Source organism: Oreochromis aureus, linkage group 18 (genome assembly GCF_013358895.1).
Source record: "Oreochromis aureus strain Israel breed Guangdong linkage group 18, ZZ_aureus, whole genome shotgun sequence".
Taxonomy (NCBI): Eukaryota; Metazoa; Chordata; class Actinopteri; order Cichliformes; family Cichlidae; genus Oreochromis; species Oreochromis aureus.
The window spans coordinates 5,605,252-5,632,001 of NC_052959.1; the positions used below are offsets into that span (position 1 = coordinate 5,605,252).

The window sequence follows — 26,750 nt, forward strand, 5'->3', positions numbered from 1 at the left end:
CAAATAAAAGAAACAGTTTGGCCCTGAAATTGAGAACTTGGCCTTATCAGAATGTGTTAGGTGGGCTTGTTTCAGTCAGGAAAGAGAAAGCATAGAAAACATCTGCACAGACTCATATTTAACCACAATTGGAAAGCTGTTCAGGCCTAATTGAGAAAAACAAAGATACTGTCAAGCAGATATTAATTAAAAGGTTATTCTCAGGTGTTGCAGGCACATATATTTACTTGAATAGAACATTTTTACATACTTACAAACCACTAGAAACTAAATGCCAGATATCAGATTTCAGAATGATGATGAAAATTAGTTCATGTCTTTATTACTTTTATGCTGGATTGTAATTCATTACTATCATTAGGTTGTTTTACAAGCTCCCTGACAAGCCTTCACATGATCCCAAGTGAGATTGCTGACAGGGACTAGAAAGAGAGAACATTTTTCTCCCATACTGGCTTATCTTCATTGGTTCCCTGTTAAATCCACAACCAACTTTATTCTTAGAGTGCAGGCTTACTTATGGTTCCTAGGATATTTAAAAGTAATATTGGAGGCAGAGCCTTCACCTTCAGTGAAACCAGCTCTCAGTTTGGATTCAGGAGACAGACACGGTCTTAAATTTTAAGTTCAGGCTTAAAACTTTCCTTTTTGATCAAACTTAGTGATGCCTGGACCAGGTGACCTTGAACCCTTCCTTAGTTATGCTGCAATAGGCCCAGGCTGCTGGAGGCTTCCCCAGAGTGTTTCTTCTTCACTCTGTGTTTACACACACATTTAATCATTTGTTCTTATATATGGGCTCAAAATGTGGTCATAAATATTTTGTACTTGTAAATCAGTTTTGTATGTGTAAAAAGAATTTGTGCGTGCGTAAAAAAGATTTGTATGTGTAAAAAAGATTTGTGTGTGGACTTAGCCAAAACCCCCCCTGCAAGTCACAAGTATGAATTTTGACCCTATTTTTCTTCCTTTCATCTGATTGGTCAATGTCATGTCAATCACAAATGTAACAATCCAATCAGAGAACAGATGGGTTTGGCTGTCGAAGGGGCACTTTTTTTGAACTGCAGGTCTTTGAAGGGAATAAATGCCCTTTTACATGCCAACCCAGCGTTTTCCTTCATCACCACGAAGGAAAACAGTCTGTGGTCGTCCGAGTTTGTGTCACAGGTCTACATGTTTAATACAGCGCTGCGGACCGCGGGGGGGGGGCAGTGTTTTGGAAATGACAGTCTTCATTACAAAGCTTTCTTCGTCATGAATTAGCATACATCTTTTTATTGAACATTTGAAGAACTAGCAAAAAAACCAGAAACTCTTGTAGAGGACATAAAGTCAGAGATAGAAACGACAAGGAGCAGGTGCATCTAGTACAGGTAGAGCTGCTGCAAAAACCCACAGAGCTCAGCAGCCAATGCAAGAAATTCTGGATCCTTTGCTTTTAGTTAGCAGTTAGCATTAGCAGCACATCCTGCGTCCGATGTGAAAGGACCTTTATGCTGCGCACTGTGACTCACAGCAATGGTCCCGGGTCAACCCTGACTTTGTGTTAAACTAATCCTAAAGTAATAATGGTATTTCTAACCACTGATATACCACAACTTTATCCTTTCAACAGCTGCTGAAAGTAAGGGGACCTAGCTGCTATCGGATATTTATATAGAGATCCTCCAGCTTCAAACTGTATTACCCTTCAAGGACCTGCAGTTCAAAAAAGTGCCCCTCCGACAGCCAAACCCATCTGTTCTCTGATTGGATTGTTACATTTGTGATTGACATGACATTGACCAATCAGATGACAGGAAGAAAAATGGGGTCAAAATTCGTACTTGTAACTTGCAGGGGGGTTTTGGCTAAGTCCACGCACAAATTCTTTTTACACATACAAATCCTGATTTACAAGTACAAAATATTTATGACCACATTTTGAGCCCATACTTATATCTCTGGTCTCTTCCACAGTGTGTCCTTTCTCCTGGCTCTATCCCCCCACCCCCTGACTGGTCATGGCAGATGGCTGCCCCTCCCTAAATGGAGTTTTTCCTTCCCACTGTCGCTAAATGCATTCTCATAGGGGTTGTTGGGGTTTTCTCTGGTGACACATTTCAAAACTGAATTAACTGCAGCACACTTTTTATTTTTAGCGATTGCCCACATTTATGGAGGTGTGGATAAATTGCTGTCAAATTCTCTGCTATGTTCACCATCTTCTAGCCAGCTGTTATGGTAGCAGTGGGCAGATTTCCACTATGTTTGCAGAGAAACCTATTATTCACGTAGTTATTTTCCTGCTTAGATTTGCGAAAACAGAGGAAACAAATAAATGTTCAAACCATGCAGAGGAAGGGAGCAGTGACACGAACCTTAGCGAACATGGAGTTGAGCTGTTTCCCAGAGCCGTAGTAACCTCCCTGCGACAGAAACTGCTTGACTTGCTCCCTGACTTGATCTTCATCCAGATGCCAGCAGTTATCATCATCAATGCTGGCGCCTGCAGTTGGGTCCGGGGCACCTGAGAGCGCACAGACACACAACACACACAAATAAATGACTGGGCCAGTGAATCCTACAGTGTCTGCAATGCATGCACACAGCAACAATACAAAAAGAGAGCACATGGATTCTAACAAAAGCCCTGAATTCATATGAAAACGTCATTCCTTCCTGTCCTCAATCCACACCCCGGGATGAAAAAGATAAACAGACAGTGGCCATGGGAAAGGGAGTTTACTTAAAGACAGCTTCAGCTGCAACAACACCATTTTCTAAGCTCAGTACAAACACACTACATCTCAAATCCCTCAGTGCTGAAGGATAGTTGGAAATTTTTATCCTGAAATAAAGTTGAATTCTCTGAATCGTGGCACCGATCCTCTCTGCTCTCAAGCCTCTTTGTTTAACGTTTAACTTGCACCGCACCTACACGACACCTAAGAAATGCTGCTTGTGTTAGCTTTTCCCGAGTGCATGATTAACCAAACTTTACTTTTCTTCTGTGTGTGTCTGACTGATACCACAGGGAAATGGAGATATGCACCAAATTCGGGGGGGGGGGCTTTGATCTAGCAGGAAGTGAGCTGAGGAAAGCCCAGAGATGCATTTCCAACTGGCTGGAAGAAAACCGCAGCGAACGGCAACATTCCTCCATCAAAGCCAGACTCACGCCTGGGATCAACTGAACTTCAACCCCCATGATCCCCCTTGTCAAACACAGGAAGCACAGCGCGGGGCTTCCTGGACGAGGGAGCTGGAGTGTGTCAACATTTAGCGGGCAGGATGAAATAGAGAAGGAGATAAAGAGGTTTGTTTGGCAAAAGGATGTGTAGAGTTTGTCGTTTCCCCGACGTGGAGCTGTTCTGGCTCTCCTCGTTTTTAATCTCCCTCTACTTTCTCCGGCCCTTTCATCTTTCCTTCTCCTCTCTTCCATTTCCCAGAGTGCCATCTCTTCTGTCTCCTCCTCTCAATGTCCCTTTCCTCTTCACACATCTCTCCCTTTCTCCTGCATCCATTTCATCATTCGAGTCCCTTTTTCTGGGCTTCCTTCAACCTACCCCTGCCAGTGGGAGGAGGTAGCGACTGGAGAGTGGGAACAGAGAAATCAAACGAGCCATTTGAAGCCTGCCTTGCTGCTTCGCCGGAGTAATCAGGGGCTCTGACGTATGACAGCCTGTAGGCTGGCATGCAGCATGTTTCAAGTTGCGAGGCTTTTAAGTGTGGCCTGTTGCTGTGAAGATATCGCTGCAGAGGGATGGGCAGCACCTCCACAGAGCAAGAACTTTTTAAGAATTAAGGAAAGAGCTGTAACTTTCCGAATGACTGTCAGGAATTTACGGCAATGAAAACCTGGCGTGGAATGTGGTTTGTGCTCTCACCATGGACCTGGTTGATCTCAGAGTTGGAAGAGAGAATCTCATCGGCCAGTTTCTGAGCAGTGGGCAGCACCTCGGTGTGGTGGGCTGTGATCAGATACTGCACCAGCTTCTGTAGCTGATCTCTGTTCATCTGGAACAAAGTCTCTGAGATAGGCAGCCGTAGCTTCACCTGCAACAAACACAAGTGGGTGTCCAATGTGTCAACTGCATCTTATTACTGTAAAGTTTTCTAAACGCAAAGTCCCAGGTGGAAAAATAATTTGGTCTTTGAGCTCATGAGACATGATTTATGCACCTTAAAATACAGTTATCCAGTCGTACTATGAATGTTCAGAGCAGTTTTTAATAAACTGAATTTAATTTGGTCCGTAGAACATATTAAAAAAGATGGATGAAGTGTTCTGAAGCCTCGAGATGAGTGTTTTAAAACCACATGTGACGAAAGAGGAGCAGGTCCGACTATGACACTTTGTTAGACTAAATGTTTAATTCAATATATAATCAAATTCAGTGATTGAAGCCATAAACTTACTAGGAAAGTGTTTAAAGAGGTCATGTTTCTGAGGTGTTTGCACCCATTAAAAAAAGAATAGAGGTTTAAGATACTTCGGCACTGGCTTCACTTTTCAGACCCGGAAACTCCGTCCATCTTTTGCTCCGTCTATGATCTGGACACAAAGGCATGTAGAGCCACGTTGTATTAACTGTGGTGGATGTCTTATTGGATTTCTCAGTTATTTGCACAGTTATTTGCATAATGTCACAGTGATGGATGCTCGTGTTAAGCTTGGAAAAAGTTTCAATTAATGTGTACAAATAATCCCGGTGAATCAAAAGCTTATCAGACAGTTTATTTTTCCAACTCTTGGCTCTGTATGATGTCAGAATCCCCTAATATGGTCATCACAGGCACTTAACATTGACTGTGAGCAATGCAACTCTACCCAGCTGCGGCTCACCTTGTGTTTTTGCAGGGGAACCAATTGGAACAAAGGTAGCCTAAAAGTGTAATCGATACATTTTGACTGGTGAATGATGCAAAGCTACCCAAGTAGAGTCCAAATTTAAGAGCACAGAGCTGAAAATGTGCATAGAGCCACTTTGATTCATGGCACTACAGCCTCTACTGTGTTTTGGGTGATGTAACCAGCATTGATAAACATAAGTGTGTGTGTGCATATTTTGGTTAGGGAATGTTAACCCAATGGAAAGAAAGCATCACAAAGTTGTGGTTATTACCTGTTCGGGCTTGCGAATCCGATATAGTGAGAGCGCCACGACATGCGCGCAGTAGAATATGTCTCGGTTCCCACAGCCACAGGTGACAGAGGTGATCTTGCACCGGTCGAAGCTGATGGCTACCTTGTGGGTGACCTCCGGCTCAGACGATGTGGCGGGTTCGGTCACTGTGCCACTGAGGTGAAATCCTGCAGAGACACAAATGAGGGACAAAAGAGACGGGTGAGCTTTAAATGGTCTTACAACAGTATGATAAAATGCAACCGGGCATTTTTTTTTGAGTAATTCAACTTCATTGCAACTTTTACACAGTTTAATTTGTTTAAGTTTTGTGTTAAAAAATAAAGAAGCAGGAGAAGAAGGAAAAAAGGCAGGAGAAACTGTGGTAACCTGAGCCTCTACAAACACAGAGTGAAGACTGAGTACAAAACACACACATCAGGCTTCAACAGGACACTGAGCCATCTGATACTCAGGGTCTCTCTGTCCAAGGCTCAGTGCATCTGTGTGTGCGTGTGTAGTAGGAAGGTTGCTAGGGTGGGATCGTTTCCTGCCCTCACATACACACCCAGACCTACACCCACAGGATAGTAAGGCAGTTGGCAAAATAAATGTCCACTTTGCATGGTTAATCTTTAGCCCTGACACACCAGGCCGACCATTTAGTGCTGGCCTCTGTTGTCGGCTGTCTGCAGATGAGCATTTCCTGTACTTTTTAAAAGGCATTTCAGGCCTCGATGTAACCATTTGGCCAATTTTACAAACAAGTTCCAAACCTGCACCTAATTGAGTAGCATGAGGCTAAAAACAACCGCACAAGAAATGAATGACATCACTGTAGCCACTCATGAGATTTTATTGATTAACCCCATGTGACACCCAGAGTCTAGATACAGATGAAAGCAAGAGCAGCAGAGTAAGTCCAGGCTCCTTCTTTGATCCTCTTCTGTTTCATATTTAAATGCTTAAACAAAAAGTCTTTTAAATACAACATAGCTGTTGCAAACATATCCACAAAGTCAGGAACTACAACCAGACTAATGTCAAGTGTTAGATGGGGATAAAGGGGGAGAAATTTGGTCTGTCATGTCATTTCACTCTGACAGGTCAATTATTTATGAGGTAAAGAGTGTGTGTAGGTGTGTGTATGCATGCACTTTGGATTAGTGCATGTCACAAAACATAGCCTACCGCTTCTTTTACACCTAGAAGTTCAAAAGGCAGAGACAAAAAAAAAAAACAAAAACATAAAGGGGATGTAAAACAAGCTAAGTGCAAAACAATAGTATGGCTATTTTAGTCATGGTGGTGGTGGTTTATGTGGTAGGTACATAACTAAAACTCTGACACACCAACAAACATCGGTGCAAACACAAGGAAACACACACACACACACACACAGTTAAATTCTGGGGTGTGGGCCAGCATGGCGGAGTGGCCTAATAAGCTTGTTTTAAGCCTTCCCCTGGCAAAAATCCCACAATAGGCTTTTCCAAACCAAATGCTGCGAGCACAAACACAAGGTAGCTCACAGAGACACACACGCAAACACAGCCAGATCCAATCAACTGTAAACTGCTTTCACCGAGACAAAGGAAGATAAGGAGCTACGAGAGAGCGAGTGAAGAGAGTGACGACGACACTGAGAGCGCGTATCGTCTCGCCAACCAACTCACAAAACTGTCTGAACCAAAATGAAACTGGTCAAGTCACCACATCCTTCAAATGTACAAGCCAACAGCCTTCTCTTTACGCCGAAATCTCAATCCACAGCCAAGCTGCTGACAAAGGACTACACATGTTAAACGCAGACACAAAGCCACAACACTTAATACTGCAATTCTCCAACGTTCAGAGGCCTCGAAACAAAAAACCGATGCAATCCTATGCTGCCCTGCAGGTTCTATATACATGTACACTGAATACCTCAGAGTATGAAAAGTGTATAAGTGTACTAATTACACTCAAAACTGACAGAAAGAGAAAAGGCTGATGTTTCTGTCCATCTTTACTTGTCCTAAGTGCATTTGCCATCTTAATAACTTTCTTGAGCAGCCTATTTCCTGGTGTCTACTGTTACTGGACTGTATTTTATCCTTTCAAGACTTGATCAGACTCTATATAATACGACTGCTTAGTCATTCCTGTTATATTTATTTTAAAACTGTGATAAATTCTCTGGACAAGTCCACGTGGTGTGGGAAACAAAACAAAAGTGCAGTTGTATGCACAGACCCCAAACTCACTGATGACGGACCAGAGGACACAAACTACGACATCTCTCTCTATGACAGATGGTCACGGTCTTGTCGGAATAGGTTCAAGCTTCATATTTTTGCCTTTGCCATCTTGCACTTTTATAAGCAGATGTGGAAAATGCGGGGTGGATCTGACTGAGAAACTGAAGAAAAACTGCAAGATGGCGAGCAGGCAGTTGACAGTCACACTCTGCTCTATTTGACTCCAATAGGGCCTATAAGTTACTAAATTAACAGCCTGCTGCACTCAATGAGACTTTGAAATGTGTTTACTGACAGCCATTAGGAATAATGCAGGTTTGAAGCATTTCTGCATTGGCTTCACTTTTCAGACGCAGAACCTACATCCATCTTTGAGTGTGTTGCTACTGTCCATGGTAGCAACACACTCGTGCCAAAGTTGCCCCCTGCGGTATGTGCAGTGCAGATCTACTTTCAATCTACATGTGGCCAAACCACTTGAACCACCCACATGCATATACCAACACACCCAGCAACCACCAAAGCCACGCTGATTAATCTGACACAGTGCCCTGGATGGCTATAAACCATTCAGCCCGCTTACTGCCTACTGACCAGTCTTAATATTGCCCACTAACCGACACACCAACTGATCTAAAAACTCTACATGACTGACCAAACTGTCCGCTGAGCCAAACGGGCCATCTGACTATGATAGGAAGGACAAGTGAGACACTGAGAACAGAGGGAAGAGCGAGGCTGATGCATCTGTCAGTGATAGACATGGAGAGTCCTCCAAACTGTTGAAATTTCTCCCTCCCGCTGAGTCCGTCTGTCTAACCAATCTTGGTGTCTTGCAGCGCAGTAATATTGTAAATGTCATAAACGGCTCGCTATTCCTCCCCTCAGTCTCTATAATGGACATACCTGTAAAATCAATTTGCACTAATCATAGCTTAGCGTCAGGGAATCCAAATTTGATCTTCCAGTGCTGAACTCATCGCAGCGGAGCGCCAATGACCAGGCAAAAATCAGGGGAGCGCATTTCTTAAAAGCATCGGGGGAACATTTGGAGAGCCATCTTCCCCTCTGAGCTGTCTAAACAATGCCTTGTCAGTCATCACTGCCTATTGCGCTTGTCTGTAAAAACTCTACTCTTAGCATTTCAGATGAAGAGAGAAGTTTTGATGGCATGTGAGGTTTGGTCTTTCCAAATCCGGGAGTGCCGCTGACTCCCCCGCCTTATTCTTTCTACGTCTGTCAGGTTAAAGCCTATTGTTACTCAGCCCTCTGGGATGATTGTGATGGTGACACTGCTGCTCTTTTCACTTTCAATCAAGTCTGAAATGGCTCACAAACAGGTCACAGTCTGTCTGTCTGCCCCTTTATCTTTTGACAGTTTCTCTCATCATTGTTAGGTTTAATTACCTGGCTAAGTTAGAAACTTCTGGGGCAGTCGTACCTTGCTACGTCCGTCGCAACAAAGTAGGTAAAACTCACGAGAGATTTTAACAGTCTTGTGACTGGTGGATTGAATAAAGAAAAAGAATAAATCCCTAGCAGTCCTTCAGCAAATTAGAGCTCCTTAAGAAGTCATTGCTTCTAGTCAAGAGTCGAAAAATTAAACATGATAGTGTGTAATTGCCAGGCAAATTTTAACTCAGTTTTTCTCAGTTTCCATGGTTCATGTTAAGCTAACCTCGCTATGTAGCCTTTTATTTAAAATACAAATGTGATCTGGGCAAAAAGACAACAGCAATAAACAGGGAAATGTTTTTCCAAACAACGTCATCACCATGAGGTTTAAGTACCCCTAACCCTATTAAAATATGTGATTCCTGATTTCTCCGAGTCCAGGCAACAGGATTGAAATGAAAGCAGTGACAGTGACTCAAATCTTACATTAACCTGATATTTTGGCTGACAATTTAATGAAAGCAAAAGTTACATGTTCTGAATTGCCATGTATTTATTCTTCAGTTGGAAACACCAAAGCTACATCTCAGCTGTAAATACCTCAGAAACCTTTCGCCCTAACTACACGTCAGGTTGACGCAGCCTGCAGCTACTTTGTGACTGGCCTGTTCAGCACTGTCCAGTGCATACTTTTTTCGATGCAGTTTTCAGTACATCATTGAAAGAATAACAATCATCATCTCAGCATAAGGAAAAATATTAAACAATATGAGGACTCATGTGTCAAGGAGATCGCTTAAATTATCAAAATGAATGATATTATATATATATATTTTTAGCCCCGAAAAAGTGACCACAGCATAGAGCGGAGACCCCGGAGGGGAAAGGTCCCAGCTGGCTGGTACTGCATATAAAACACTGGGACAAAACCACACTTTAATTAACAGATAACACACCCGCACATGCATAAATGTGGGCAACGATGTCGGCCACTTCAGTAGGTTATGTCGCCAGCTCTACAAAGATTCCCTGCAGAAATCTAAATCAGGCTGCAGAGTTGGGGTCATCGCTGATGATGACGACTCAGACCTCGGAGGGTGAAGCATTGCTTGGCGTACCCATTTTTACCCCAGTTGCTTTCACATATAGAATCCTTTGTGTGTGACACTGAGGGTGTCTTCAGCAGATGGGCATGCAACGATACTTGGTACAAAGACGTTCCATCAGACCGTCTGCAAGAACACACAAACACACGTAAACACGGTGAACAAAGCAACCTTTTCAGAGCCTGTCTGCTTTTGTTCTTAATGCCACACTGAGCAGAAAGATGAAACGGTGCAAACTACTCAGTGATATTCATAGAAGATATCGCTAATCTCTCTCACACTCGCACACACACACTCGCACACACACACTTCATGCATGCTAGTTGTGAGCCTGGATCAGCAAAACAGATGAATTTCTAACAAGGTGAATCAGGAGTGTGATGTGTGTAAACTGGGAATTTTGCCAACTACAACGATCTGGCCAAATCCTTAGGGGGAAGAAGAGGAGAAAAAAAATGCCTCTGTGGATGCATATATGCATGCGTGTCTGTTCTAATGTAGGTAGGCACACTTGCCCCGAAAACCCACAGACACACACTCTACTACTGACATCTTTCAAGCTTTAAAAAAAGAAGAAAAATTTTTAAAAAGTGTGTCTTGTGTGGCATTTGTGGTTATTAACACTTTGATTGCAGGCTGTGCTTGTCTAGAAGGGAAAGATGAAATGTGATGAACTTAATATGAACTTAATTTGGATTACACACAATTCCATCACCATGTACAGCATGTGTGTAAGACTTCAGAATGAATTGTGTTGGTTTGTTTATAGTGTGTAAGCAGAGTTTTAAAATGATTGGTGCGTAAGAAAAACCACAAAGCGTGAAGAGACTGGAGGGACCTCCAGTGTACATCTTTCCATTATACTTGGAGACACCCTGTAGCTATCTATATATTATATGTATATATTTTACACACACACACACACACACACACACACACACACACACACACACACACACACACACACCACTGCACCTTGCCTCCCTGTTATACACCATCTGTCACTTGATGACAACCCCACCCACAGAAACAAATCAGCCAATCAGGAGGCCAAGAGCTCCCTATGCTAGGCCATTAACCCTTAATCAGCTGGGTCTATGGAGCTGTGAGCCGAGCCAACGGGTGCATGTGCGCTCACACACAAGCACACTCTAGCCGTATTCAACCAAAAGCCTCGATTTAGATAGACGGGGAAAAACCCCGCCCACCCCTCCCACCGCACTTTAAAGCTGTGGAGGAGACCATCCTTGATTCCATTCATCTTCTTTCCCCCAAAGCACTGTGCCGACACTACAAACACTTTAACAAATTTGGGGGGGGGTGTGCAGTAATCCTGTGTGGGCGTCAAAATGAAGGCGCAGCATTTGGCAGAGTGATATTGATGGGTGGCTAATTAAAGGGAAAATCTCTCCCCCACCACCATATCAAACAGCATGTCTCTGTGTGAACAGGCTCGTCTCGGACTGGAGCAAGCAACGGTGGTCCTCCTACAGGAGCCTGCAGAAGGTGGAGAAGTGTTTCAGTCATTCATGCTTACTCCAAGCTGTCGGAGGCTGCTGCAGAGCAAAGGCACAGACTACCACTGGCAACAGCGATGCAAAAGAGCGGAGCTTCCACAGGATGAGAGACTTGCTTTGGCGGTACTTACAGAAAAAAACATTTACAGGAAAACTGGAAAGTAAATGTCAAAAGCTCAGATATGGATGGCACCCTGCCACATTTGACCACCATTTATCATTAAAGCGCTTTTAACATAACTGCCTTGCGACAACATGCCATTTCATACAAGCATGAAGAAGCATGGATTAAAAGTTAGATAAAACATCCAGTAGTGTCAGAATTTAAAAACAGATCATTTTTAGACCTTGAGCTTGCATTTCTAGTCTGTTCTTGTACCGATTCCTGCTGATGAGCATCAGCTTGGTTTACTAACCATCTTAACTATTGTTTTTTTTTTTCCTTTTTTTTCTGCCACCCACAAACTCCTCGTCTCTTCATGCCAACTGTCCTCTGCTGTCATTTCTCACTCTCCTTCCCAGTCTGTGATGACACGGCTGCGATTTGCAACTTTTATCAGGAAACTGCATGTCAGCAGAAGTATGCTCCGTAGAAAAAGAAGAAAGAAAAAAAAATGCATGTTGGTGCCACCTTTCACCCCCTGTGCCATCTTACTTCCCCTTTTCCTAAAGTAGCCCAGGATTCGTCCTCCTCCACCAGACAACACATCCCTCTGAGCCTGTGGCCCTCCCCATTTCCCATCTGTTCTGACAGCTCCAAGGTTAACACAGCTCCCCCCTCCTGCCCGCGCACACACACACACACACACACACACACACACACACACACACACACACACACACACACACACACACACACACACACACACACACACAGTGAGTACACGATCTTCTCTTCCCCTCTGCCTATCAAACCATCCATCCATCCATCATTCACGCATGCATCCTTCCATCCCTCCCTCCTGCAGTGTTTGCTGATGTGATAACAGCTGATTGATTCATTTGTGATTTCCCAGCAGCTCTGTCCCAAACACACACACGCACACACAGACACAAGCGCGCACACGCACAAACGCACACGAACCGCCGGGACTCATTTGTCATGATTACATTGAATTGATTCCCTGATTTGCTCCATTCTGTTGCAACTTGTGGGGGGAAGAGAAAAAGAGGAAGAAAGAGAAAGAAGTGGGAGAGAAAGGTTTAATCAAGTCCTTTTCAGCTGATGTGTCACTGTGAAAACAAAAAAAAAAAAAAAAAAAAAATGCAGATCTGACAGAACAGATGAGGGTGGAAATCAGCTGACGAGTCCTCAACCTGACTGAGCATAGGGCAACAAAGAAAGACGGAGGAAAAAAAATTGAGGAACCGAAGAGAAGAAATTCAGGGGGAGGAGAGGTAGCACTTGGATTGCTCTGAAGGGACGAGCGTGTTCTGTAAAATACTTGCCGAAAAGAGATAAAGACAGACAAAGACCGGTCACAACCATCAGAATGAGGAAGAACACATAAGGCAGAGCATGCGCGTGCTATTTTAGAGCCATCTTGACTGAGATAAAAGCTTGTGTGGATGGATGGCTGACATCCTTTGCTTGACGTGCGTGAAATTCAATCAAGGACTCGATTTGTCTACTTTGAAAGCAAGCTAAAGCGGTCCATTTCAAGACTCTAACACATTCCGCTTTTTAATGGAGAGTCATTTGGTTGATTCATAGCATTGTGAGCGACACTAGAACGAAGGTTACTTGGCGAGGAGAAACGCTATAAATGGTGCTTTCAGCTTTTCAGGAGGATACAGGACCAGAAACCTGAGAGCAGAAATGCACACGTACACACATGCACACACAACCATTGTGGGGAAGACAAAGCTGAAACTGTGTGGAGGTGAAGAAGAGTTAAAGGGCTTTAGTACAGTGTCATACGCTGAAGCGTTCCCAGTTCACTCAAGGCTACATTAACGATAAGGAAGGCACAGTTTTGTTGTGGCCTGTTGTTTGCACTGTTTCAGCATAGCGGCATTACTGTGCTGTGGCCTTGTCTTACAAAGGGCTGAGCAAAAGCAATTTATCACACTGCAAACACTTAGTGAGTCAAGTCACTTGCTTGCATGTGGTGAAGCCTACAAATCTGGGTTAGAAGAAGCAACAGATCCTTCAAGTCCTGTAAGTTGGGAGGTGGGGCCTGCACCTCCCAACTCAGGATCGGACTCGTTTGTTCAGCATATCCCACAGATGCCTGATTGGATTGAGACTTGGGGAATTCAGAGGTCAAGTCAGCACCTCAAACTCATTGTTGTGCTTCTCAAACCATTGTTGAACCATTTCTGCTTTGTGGCAGGCGTATTAGCCTGCTGAAAGAGGCCACAGCTATCAGGGAGTACCGTTTCCATGAAAGGGTGTACATGGTCTGGAACAATGCTTAGGTAGCTGGTATATCTGTTCCTTCTTTGGACCACTTTTGATAGACACTGACCACTGCAGACCAGGAGCACCCCACAAGTGCAGCGGTTTTGGAGATGCTCTGACCCAGTCGTCTTACCCTTACAATATGGCTTCTTGTCAAACTCACTCAAATCCTTACACTTGCCTTGCATTTTCCTGCTTCTAACATCAACTTTGATAACAAAAATGTTCACTTGCTCCCTAATACATCCCACCCACTAACAGGTACCATAATGAAGTGGTCTTAATACTATGACTGATCGATGTGCACGCACCGAGAAGAGCTACAGACGCCGTAGAGGGACTAACCAGCCACACGAGGCATCGGAGTTGCAAGGATGCAAAGCAAATTTTCCCTTTACACAAGCGTCCCACAGCGCACTGGGCGGCACCTCATGTCAGACTTGCGTAGATTCCCACAGAAACTAAAGCACCCAAGTGTCATATCAGCCACTCAGAACTGAATATGTAAATAAGCTGCTCAGTGCAATCTAAAGTGGGGACATGCCTGAAGGCTACAAAAAAAATAAAAATCAGTCAAACAGCCTCCTTCGTATCTGTTCTGCTAGTAAATATTTGTCTGGGGAGCCATGCCACTTCCTGTGAAACCCATTGTACAGAAATTCAATTAATTCCACCTGCTTCTAACACACGCGCACAGGCACACACACACACTTTACCATGTGTCTGAACTGAAATTAAACGATTTTTCCCCTTTAAAAACAAGCCAAATCTGGCCTAATGTTGTCTGATTGGCTGGTTTAGAAGATGAAATGGTTTACTTCCTTGATTGGACTGGTTTCCAAATGTTCTCATTTGTAAAAGAACATCTTGCCATAAACTGGCTGTGACACCTCTAAAACTTACAGAGGTACTTTACTACAACTTAAGGCTATTTAAAAAAAAAAATGTAACTACAACGGTCTGCTCCCTTCTCTACTTGCTTTTGAAAACAAAAGCCACGCACAATGGGACACACACACACACACACACACACACACACACACACACACACACACACACACACACACACACACACACACACACACACACACACACACACACACACACACACACACACACACACACACACACACACACACCTGTTACTGCACTGGATTCACTCTTTAGTTACCATTGACATATACACATTCTGTATATACTCGTGTACACATGCAGCACAGGTATGTTGGACTTATGATTTGGATTACATATATGGGCTACAGGCATATAGTCAACCTTCGCCTGTGGCAAAATTTGTGAATACTCGTGTCATACTTTAAGGTAAATTCATAAAAATGTGTGCATCTACGTAAGCTACACACGTAGTATTAATGCACGCACGCGCACATTTAAACAAGCACGGTTTCCTGCTCATGTTTACGTATGCAGAGGCTGTTCTCTGCGTCTCTCCCTCTGTTGCCCTTTTGTCTCTTCTTTCTCAGTCTCCCTGCGCACTTTGCCCTTTTCCTAAACCTGCTGTGGCCTTAGCCACGGTTTTTGTTTAATATGGCGGCATGCAAAGCAAAGGAACAACCATCTGCCATATGCATGCAGCGGCTGTCTTAGGAACAACAAGGGCTGGCATCACAATGCCTCTTTAGCTTGTGTGTGTGGTTGTGTGTGTGTGTATTTGTTCTTCATGCACAGTCTGCAGGGCAAGATAAGTATGCATTTAAGAGGCTTATATTTCATTTCAGGAACTGAAGGAGACAAAATGGCTCCATTCTGAGTTGGCGAACACAACACAAGGAACGGTGGGGTGGCAAAAGAAAAAAAAAAAACAGAAAGGGAAAGAAAAAGCTTGCTGTGATGCTGTTTGTGTATGCACACACAGAAGGAACGGAGGCACAAAGCCGAGCATTTGTAGCTAGCGCACAAACACAATTGAGCACAAAGCGGAACATTTCAAATACAAATCCAGCTTTATTAATCTGTGCGTTTTGTTTACTGTACGGTTAAAAAGCCAAAAGTGTGACGGGAGCTGCCAGATCGGCGTCTGAAGGCTGAGCAAAAGTAACTTTTAGAAGTGGTGAGTGTTGACCCAGGCTTGTCAAACACATGCCACGCTCTCATGGAGCTTCTGAAGCAAAGTGTGCTGGATACACAAGTGCACAAAATTAGCAAAAAAACCCCCCAAAAGCAAAAACTAGACACACACAGTATGAATAATTAAATAAGTTTTTGATGCTTTGCATAGTACAGTACAGCACGTCAACAGCATTCAGGGCAAACGCTGCTGTGTTTCAACTTTAATTCTCACAAAAACGGTGCAAAAACGCTCCGACTTTGAAGCCAGTCGTGTCAGTTAATTTTAGATGTTAAGATTCAAAGAATCTGAATTTGGATCTGAGCAAGCCAGGGGGAAATAAAAGTGAGTGCTGCTGGTTTACTGGTTAATTCGGTTGCCCATTTACCATAGTAACAAGCTAGTCCTGCTGAGGCTCCTATCCTAACAAAAGAAATTCAGACATGGACTCGGTTCAATCCCTGCTGGCGCTGTAGGTTTTCGCAAATCAGAAAATAAATAGTCCCTGAAGTTACGTTCGGCTTCAAGTTCTGCGAGAAGATTTTCTTCAGTTGTGTTGGAAAAAAACTGGAACGATTTTGTCTCGCACAAAAGGTCATGACATTTGTGGTTTTGTTGGACCGTCTCCACATCTGAGTTTAGAAACCTTTCCACCCCCCTGATTAGCCTCCACCCCTGTGGAGCTGATCACTGCTCGCCATGCACAGCCATGCATGAAACATGAATAATGAAATATAATAATTAAAAAACAAAAAAAAGAAAAGAAAAGAAAAACAGCTTGCAAGCCAGTATACAAGCTTACGACTCACACACGTCCTTCTCTCACACGCACACACACACACACACACACTGGCTCTGCAAGGGTGTAACACTCATTTATCCATTAGCTCAAAAAAGCAATCACAGATACACACACACACACACACACACACACACACACACACACACACACACACACACACACGGGTGGGGGGACTTCTGGTTGACTTCATCAAGCTCTCATCAAGCCAAGCCACCATATGGGGATGGGGCCCAAAACAGAGGGGAATTGGAGTGTGTGTGTGTGTGTGTGTGTGTGTGTGTGTGTGTGTGTGTGTGTGTGTGTGTGTGTGTGTGTGTGTGTGTGTGTTGCAGAGACCCCCCAGCCACCCACCCCTGCGCTCATCCCCAAATACAACACAAAGGAAGCATGCATCACCAAATCAGGTTTGTCTTGCATGAATTATGACACTACTGCTGCCCCATTAAGACTCCCCCTAGCGCGGACACAAACACACGGACACCCTGAAGGTGTGTTGAGCTACAACAGCTGAAACAAGACAAACAAGGAGGTCCAGACGCACTGATTGCTACCTCCTCCTCCCCTTTCCATATCCACAAAAGCATTTCTCCTAAATCCACTGTTAGGTCTCCATTTCTACTCTTGTAAGTTTTAGTCTCATGTCCCTCCCTGTTTTCCCTTTCCTTAAATGTATCCAGCAAGCCAGCATGGCACCCCGAACATCCTGAGAATTCCAGCTCCAAGCGCCCCTTATCTGTCTTCTCCTGCCCACACCCACCACCGTGTACCCGGGGCCTGCTTGCTGATGTAGGCAGACATTCACATACATTGAATCTTAATCTGGGCGTGACCTGCTTTTTCTTGGCTTCCCTCCCCTACTGGCTGCCCCCAAAGAGTCAGCCTTTCACAGGCAAGCGCACACCCCTTCTCCCCAAGCATCGTCTACCTCGACAACCCCCTCTAAAAAAAAAAAAAAGGTCCACATTGCAGGCCTCGAGGCTGGGGCCTCGCCTGCCATTGTTAGCCCACAATGGGTGAGAAGCGGCTGGCAGACAGGCAACAGCCAGGAGGCCTTGTGGAGGAAGCTGGGGGAGAATGTGAGGCAAGCAGTTACTAAAAGGGAGGAGGATGGCAAAAGATGGGCTGCTTACTTTGCAATTTAAACCCAATTTCTCAGATGAGCGAGAGATGAAAAGAGAATAAAAAGTGGAAACTAAGTACCATAAACATCATATCAGAAAAACAATATCTAACAGAAGAGGGGGAGCAGCTTAACCACCTCAAAAGGGATGTGTGAATGATGCAAGCTCTGTTCACAAAGCCACTATAGCATCATACTGGACACAGGCTGTCTACTCTATTGAATCCGCCATCTAAAGCTGGGATCAAGCTTAACAAAGTGAGCTTTATCCTCCAGTGGAGGTTCATTTATTTATTTCAAATAGGAGCATCTGTCAGTGCGGCCGGGCTGCATCTCTGAGGTTTACAGTGTTCACACAGAAAGCAGCACTGTTTAAGAAAATTAAAAAAAATAAAAATACTGTCTGCTATTTCAGCAACACAGCAACCTTTGCTGAAGTTTCATGTGGCAGGGCCGAGATCAACCAAACTTTCAAAAGCCGCAAAACTTTATAGACCATTTATAGTTATAAAGTACTTCTTATTATGTTGTTCAGTGTTATTATGTCCATGGGTTTGTACAATTATTTTGAAACTCTAGACATGGTGGATTATACATTAAAAGATTACTGCATTAACTGTTTCGCAGCTCTTTTATTAAACTCCTTATATAAAAGCTGAAAGTCTGAGCCAAAAATGACAAAAACTGTCCAAATACGGAGCTACATACTGTTAACAATGGTGAATGCTCATATTAAACCTGACCAAGGTTTGAAATAATGATCTTTGCTCAAGTACAAGACATTTTCAAGCTTCAGACTGCTTTAAACATTCTGCTTCATGCAGCTGTTTTTTTTTTCCTTCTGCTCTTCGCTATGCATTCAGTTCAGTTATATTTATATAGAGGCAAGTCATAACAACAAAGACCCAACAATAATACAGACAACCCCCAATGAGCAAGTGCTTTGGTGACAGTAGGAAGGAAAAACGCTCAACAGGAAGAAGCCTCCAGCAGAACCAGCCTCTGGGAGGGGCAGCCATCTGCCACAACCAGCTGACAGGATCAGCATATGATGTAACAGAGAGGGGATTCCATGAATATGCTCATCTCAGGGAGACAGCTCTACAAACACAATGTACAATTGTTACAAATGTCTTGAAATGCAGTTCTTTCCTTATCCTTGTGTTCAAGTCAAGTCCTTTCAGCTGCGACACATTTTTAGGCTCTACCCTACAATCTAAAAACAAGTCTATTGCTTTGACTTAGGTTTGGCTGCAGAGCACAAGCTTTGAATGAAAAAGGCATTAGAGATTTACATGGATTAAAAGAGCAAAGTAAGCCAGACAACAGCACTACAACACACTAGAGCAGGGGTCGGCAACCCTAGGCACGCGTGCCACCGTTGGCACGCGAAGGGTTAACTGATGGCACGCACGACCATAGCTGGACTGGCCATTGGGCATCCTGGGCCTTTGCTCGGTGGCCCGATGATTTTTAAAAAAAAATTTTTTGTAACGGCATAAACAATGAAAGGTGGTGGATTGTCCAGATGCTGGTCGGTGTGTAAAAATAACTCAGTTGTTTGGTGGTGGCTATGGCGGAGCATCCACAGATTCAGTAAAATTAAGTGGTGGAGGCCAGCAGGTGGATGAGGGAGAGGGGAGGCAGGAGGAGGAGAGACCCGAGGCAGCCGCCGGTCCGAGTGTCCGGTGAACTGAACTTCAGGTAAGAAGTTATGACTGCAGTCTATCTGGGTCAGATATAAACCAAGTTTAGGTGCAGTTTATTTTTGACGTGCTGACTTTTTACCGTCAGTTACAATAACGCGTACTGCGTACTAGCTAGCATGACGGAGTTTCTACACAGCTGGGTGGGTGCTGTGATGTTACTGATAGTGAACTTTATTTTATTCATAAGGTTAGTTAGTAGAGTTGCCAACTGTCCCGTACAAATGGAATCGTCCTGCATTCAGAGAAAATATTACACGTTTCGTGTTGAGCTGAGAAGGAACACAGTTTGTCCCGTACTTCAGCCAGGATGGAAAAGACACAAAGCTGGAGTTATTGTCGTTATGCTGCACAGCTGCATCTTCTTCTCCTCTCATTCTCTCCCCCTCCCTCTCCTGTTTCTACTTTAATCATGAAACTGATCAATGATCAGCTGATCGTCTCTCTTGTTTGTTTATCGCCCACTTTGCGCCAGAAAGAGGAAACCGCCGGATGTCGCACTAAACAACAGCAGCACGTTTAAGCTTGGTCAGCTGTTGTTAGAATTTATTTAATATTAATTTCTAGTATCAGCTGATGTTTGCTGGAGCCACAGCTGTAAAAGCTGCTGGTCATGATATCGGTTTGGATATCTGGTGAGAGGGAAAGATGCAGATGAAACCAGGAGATGTCCTTACTGAATCATCAGAGCTGAGCAGGTGATGGAGAAACAGGTTTACCTTTTAGGTGACATGAATGAGTTGAAGGGAAGTTATGAACTGTTTCTGAGAGACAAATAACACCAGGATCCTTTTCTAAGTAGCTGACAGCTGGTAACTGTGCAGGGGCGGGTCTAGCAAAGTTTTGCCAGGGGGGCCAGGTAGGGCATTAACAGGGAAAGGGGGTCACAAAGAAATACTTTTCTTTCTTATTCTCATTTAAAATGTCTGGCTGTTATTAAATAATTATCTGAAGCTTACAAACAAAGTTTTTATCTGACGTAAAATGAATAGAAATCATACATATACCAACAAGACTACATCACTGTCACAACAGCGTTTGTTTTCATTCAAAGGCTTTATGGCTTTAATATCTGGGGGGCCGGTCTTTAGTCAAAATGCCCGGGCCGTTTTTTTTGTCCCAGTCCAGCCCTGGGCACGGCACGCAGTGAATTAATCTGAGAAGGTGCATCAAAAAATAAATGGCCGTGCCAGCAGTGCACATGGCAAATCAGCTCGCATAGACACATTAGTTGTGCCTCTTCTTAATGACGGTATCTTAGCTAACAACTCCAGCTATCAGATTAAATTTGTAACTGGCTAAAAATAACTTAGCCTACTGGTAAGAGGGACGTTGTTAGCTTTCCACATTCCGACACTTCAAAAGCTTCAGGAGCTTTCCGCTCATCACAGCATCAGCACCACGGAGATACACGGATACATCCGTAGACTCGAGACACAATGCATTTTGGGGACTTTCAGGTGTATGGACCAATGTTTTATTTTCTGATCAAACCAGAAATCTTTAATGAGCAGCTAGATTTGCCTCACATTAACTGGCTGAGTTAATGACAGATAATGCGACATCGAAGCAGCTGGAATCAGCTGTGCATGTTCATGGAGCTTGCATTTTCACCTGTTGGACATCACTACCTGACAAGTTTAACTGTCTTCAGAACATTGCAGAGGCCTTATTGACAGTATTTGGCTCTACATATCTGTGTGAGCAGATTTTCTCTCACATGAGTGTCCTCAGGTAGCTGTCTGAATGCTGGACACTCGGAGACCTGTGTCTCTGAGTGTGAGACCAGAGATCACATTAACATGTGTGTCTCTTTATTATCAAACATGCTATATTGGCCCAGTTTATTTTTCTTATCATTGTTGTGAGGAGACCATAAATAGCATTTGTATTTTCTGTTGTACAGTTCATTTGCTGTTATGGAGTTCTTGTTATGAATAAAAGTGTCTTTTTTTGTTTCAAAATAGCTGATAACTATTCGCTGATAGCTGCCAACATCTGCAAACAAATATAATTCTATAAAGTGGTTCTATATAATGTGTAACTGTTCATATAGAGCGTTATTAAATTTATTGCTAATGCAATCATATGGCACACTGACTTCTGAGGAAATTTTAAATGGCACTCGCCATCAGAAAGGTTGCCTAACCCTGCACTAGATTTCCAGCTCCAGCAGTACCATGTGTGACACACAAGGTAACTCTTACTCTTCGTTTCAGTGTCGAACCACAAGCCACGTTCGAATGGAAAACAAGCACACATTTACACCGGCAGTCATGCAGTAATGTCGACCATGACACACAAAAGCATGCAGCTGTTCATGGACACACACACACTCAGCAATCCAATAATGTCTGCCGTCATATACACAACCACAGGCATGCTTGTGCGTGAACACACACAGCTGAGCCGTGGGAGCAATCATCTGATAATGTCAACTGTCACAAGAATACACAAAGTGCGTGCACACGCGCGCAGACACACATGCAGAAAGAGAGGCAGAACAAAGAAGTGGAGGCTGGTAAACAATGCGCCACAATGCTCTCTGGCAGGGACTTGAGTTTACAAAAGAAAAAGGTTTCCAATCACTAGACATTCACACACACACACACACACACACAGAGAGAGAGAGAACTGGGGTGCGAGAAAGGGACACAGACCTTTACGACACACACTGAGGAACACACAATGCCAGGCAGACTATTCTCTCACTTCCTCCATTCAGTCATTCAATTGCTCTTTTTCGTCTTGTCCCCCCTTTCTCCATCAGCATGCTCTGAAAAACTGTTTCCCAGATTACACTTCCCTTTGCTCTGCTTTCTTCATTATGAGGGTCTCATTCATTTTCCTCCAAGCTGGTAATATAGGGCAGATAGGAGAGATCGGGAGCACACCTGCTGGCCACACTCAGTATGGCACCACACACACACACACACACACACACACACACACACACACACACACACACACACACACACACACACACACACACACACACACACACACACACACACACACACACACACACACACACACACACACACACACACACACACACACACACACACACACACACACACCACAATAGCTTGGATTCACACAGTGCAGGGATGGGTTAAGACTGAACCAACAGTGATGCAAACCTTCCAAATGGCTCCGTACAGACAACGCAGGGCTGAGAATAACAACGTATCAACAGAATGCATGTGAGCATGTGGACTGCTAGTATAGAAGGTTTTCATTCAAACAAAGCTTATATAAATTACAGATCATTATAAAAGTAATATTGGGAGAGAAAAAAAAACTCCCTGCAACGTGAAAGGACAGATCTACGTTTCCCAGTGGCTAAAAAATAAATCTCAGCTCAAATCCTTCTTCTCCGGGCCCAGACCTGCAGCAAGCTTTTTAAGAGTGTTCAGTTGTCAAGAAAATCAAGAGCAGGTATTTGTCAGCCGTCCTCTACCCTCTGCTATTTCCCTCTGGCAATGAAAACTGCTATTGTGAAATGTCTTAAAGAAAAGCAACCTGGACCTACATTCTTTTACGCTTCAGCGAGTTTTCTGAAAGAAATGCTTTCAGAAAAACTGTTGAAAAACTGCAGGCCTAGCTTAATTTAACCTGTGACTGTACTCTGCAAAAAGGGAATGTACAAATGGCTGTATGTTCCCTTTAGCACTTGATGAAGGCATAGACCTTTAATCACTTTTACATATTTTTATAATATGGAATCCCCCAGGGCTCCATTCTGGATCCTGTGCTGTTTAAAATGTAATGTACATGATGCCTCTGTTTGAGTGTAATTCACATGTTTATCTTTTTAAATAGAGTGCACAGAGTAGATGGACTGCATCATGGTGAGCAAATCTCAAAAAGAAAAGAATAACTCAGTGTTTCTAACAAACTTTCTTTGAGTGAAGCCACCCAAACATTTCACATCCCCTTCCATTAGATCCCTCCCTTACCCTCACTTTCAAAGTTCATCAGCTGTTAATCACCTAGCAACTGCCATTCCTGTATCACATTTGTCCACAGGTTGCTGCTGTGGCATTTCTTGATGTCACCGAGCTGCTCACCAGAGAGCTTCTTCTCAAGCAGTTGGAACGACTCCAGCTCTACCAGCTTTCGTTTAGTCTGCTAGGGTATGCTCGAGTCCCAGTGACTTTGCCGTGAGACGTTGAGTGTGAGGCACGGTATCTGCCTGCCTGTCTGTTTTTTGAGACCATGCCAACTTTACATTACAATGCACCAACTATGCATGTGACCCAAGCCGCAGACTTCAAATGGACTTCAGTAACAGGAATGATGTTGGGTTTCCACTTGGACAAAGTATAATAGATATTAGATTGGAGATGTCATGCAACGTCTTGCAACTGATTGTGAGGCCAAAGATAGATAAATAAATAGAAATTAGAATAAAAAAAATTCAGGTGTGAATGCAGATTTGGCTCAGTTAAGACTTACAGCCTGACTTGTAAGTAGCCTTACTGGTGATGGTCAAGGAGAGGAAGAGGGACTGACCATGGTTTTTCATTCTAACCAATCAATATCTGGAGTTGCATTCGTGTGGTTAATGGTAACCAATGACAGATGTAAACTTGACATGGCCAAAAAGACCATGGAGAAGGTCCGTCCACTCTCAGAGTTTGGGGCTACAGGATACTGCATAGACAGAGTATGTGTGAGCTTGTGGGCTACTGGTACAACAGGTTTTTTTCATTCAAATAAAAAGCTCAACCAATCAAAAACTCTTAAAGTTGAGATACATTACCCGTATGCTCTCTCTTAAAGCGATCAGACACACCAGAGAATAACTAATTGCACGGATGTGCATGGAAAGGTTCAACATCTCGTTTTCTAAAACCACTGTGGCAGTTTGCTCTTGTGGTTGACCAACATCTCACCATGTCAGCGGGTTTTGCCTTTTTAAGCCATAATGTAACTTCAGCATGAGTCTTCCTCATCTCAATTGACATGTAACTCTGTCTCACTCTACTTCTGTGCAACTTGCTTTTCCTTTCTTAGTAACTCCTTCTCTGCAGCCACCTATACTTGCTCACCGCTGACACAGACACACACAGACGTATACAATGAGAGGCTGATTAATAAGTGTGTCTCTCCCTTGTTTTCACCAAGTGTTGGAACAGGGAAGGCCATCTGAAAGGCACTTCAACCCAAATTATGTAGATTTAAAAACAGCTTTGGACATGAGGCGGCAGGAGGTGGGAGGGCGAAGGGGGTTGCAGGATTGCACTCTCACTCATGAATATTAATGAACAGACACTTTAAACATATCCTCTCATGGTTCACCACATGGGGAGAACCAGCCAATCAACTTCTTTTGAGACATTCTCTTTCTACCACCCCAGTTTAAATCTGTCAAGCCAGTCTGTTTTGTTTTTTTGGCGTCAATGTGGAAACAGCAGTGCCAGAGCATTTAAATGCTGTTCAATAAAAAGGACTTAAAATAGGACTGTTGCATAACACTTTAAAAAAAAACTCCTTGTCTATCAAACAAAAGCCTGAGACCGATGTGTTTTCATAACTAAAACTGCAATGCACAAAAGAACGTGATATGCAACTTATTTTGAAAGGCTTCAGTCAACAATATAAATACATCTTTTCAGTAACACGGAGTCCTGTTTACAATCAGGCTCCCAGTTAGCTAGCTTGGAGAGTGTTTCTTACCCTAATTTTTTTTTTTATGAATAATGCTTTGTAAAACCCAAAACATGACGGGGAAATAAACACTCTAGTACAAACAAAGGCTGCTGGTGAGAAAGGAAATAGTGTTAACAGTAGTCCCAATGTAGCTCCCATTCTAAAACCACATGCTCTGTAATGGCACTAGAGGAAAAACAGAACCTTCTTGTGAGTGGGAAAACCGGTTGTGATTCTTATGAATGTAAGTAGTTCAATTCAGTTCAGTTTTATCTATATAGCACCAAATCACAACAGTCGCAGTAGCTCTTTAGTGTAAGATAAAGACCCTGAGATAAAGTCTCTTTTCCACTAGTACCTACTCGGCTCGGCTCCATACATTTTACCCATAATAATTGAGTACCACCAAACATGCTGGGGGTTGTTATAGCAACGCGGCTGAAAGTCCTGTGACGTCATTTGTATGCAACACAAACAACACAACAATGGAGGACGTTGAGGTGATGGTGTACCTGCTGCTCGGTCTGTGGATTTTGTGGCCCCCGACTCTGTCAGACTCTGGGGGATTGCCCCCGATATAGACTTGCATGCAGTCTATATACATCACATTTTTAGAATGAACGAGCTCGCTTGGAACCCAAGCGGACCAGGTACTAAAAAATAACCTTGAGAGAAGCAGAGTAGGTATTAGTGGAAAGGGGCTATAATAGAGAGAAAATCCCAACAATCAAACAATCCCCTGACAACTGACCCCTGAATTATACTTCTGCACCAGATCTTAGTCAATACATGCGCAATAACAGGAAACTCATTTTAACCCTACGTTGTAACAACCTACGGAACCCTACACTGTCTTTTATCTCTGCAGTGTAGGGATAAAAGGAGTTTCCGGTTACTCCACAAGAGGAACGTAGATTTTCCGCAGAACTCTAAACTTGAGCTCGAAGCTGATGAGTTAATAAGAATGGTCCCAGACCTGGTCCTGGTCTTCGAAGGCAACCAGATCACATGTGCTTTGCACACGGTCACAGTAATTTTGGTCGTGCTGCAATCTCCAATCACCGTTTTCTCCTAGTGTGACTAGGAGACCTTCACTGTGTCGCATGGTTGGAGTTTAGACTCTGATGTGCTTAAATTGGATGTTTTTGACCACATTTGACTCTTTGTAGAAGAGCTAACACATGTATACATTTCAGGTGCCAAATCTCTTTTCTTTTATTAACTTTAAATATGGTGACACGAAATGTGGAGTTTACTTTGCTTACAGTCAAGAACTGAGAAAAGTTTACTGTAGTGCTCTAGCACTGCCACTGAAGAAGCATGTGTTATTTCATAGCTTCTTGTGTTAATACTCTGTACACAATTTAAGTCACACATGACCTTTCACCTCTTTGGTGTAGCACGAGCAGAAATCAGAGGTACTGTATGTCCGAAGTTAAACACCAGTGGCAACTAAGCTGGCAATTACATGCAGCGGTGTTTGATTTCTAATTCTTTTGGCTCACTTGTGTTTCTAGTTTACGCCACATCAAGGTCACGGCCATAAAGGACACACATGCAGAAACGCACACGCGAAGGAGGACTACGAGGGAGGGAGAGTGAGTGAAAGACTCCTCACAACAATGC

The 26,750-nt window shown here is 43.5% G+C and overlaps 1 protein-coding gene across 1 annotated transcript in view; it reads right to left on the reverse strand.

Annotated features, from left to right (window-relative positions):
• The window catches only part of zswim5 (zinc finger, SWIM-type containing 5), a 69,812-nt gene that overhangs the window by 16,040 nt on the left and 27,022 nt on the right, over window positions 1-26,750 (reverse strand). The window contains exons 2-4 of the mRNA XM_031730734.2: window positions 5,112-5,299; window positions 3,873-4,041; window positions 2,364-2,512 (exon numbers count right to left, since the gene is read on the reverse strand). Coding sequence (XP_031586594.1) covers window positions 2,364-2,512; window positions 3,873-4,041; window positions 5,112-5,299 — 506 coding nt within the window. The remainder of the gene's footprint in view (window positions 1-2,363; window positions 2,513-3,872; window positions 4,042-5,111; window positions 5,300-26,750) is intronic.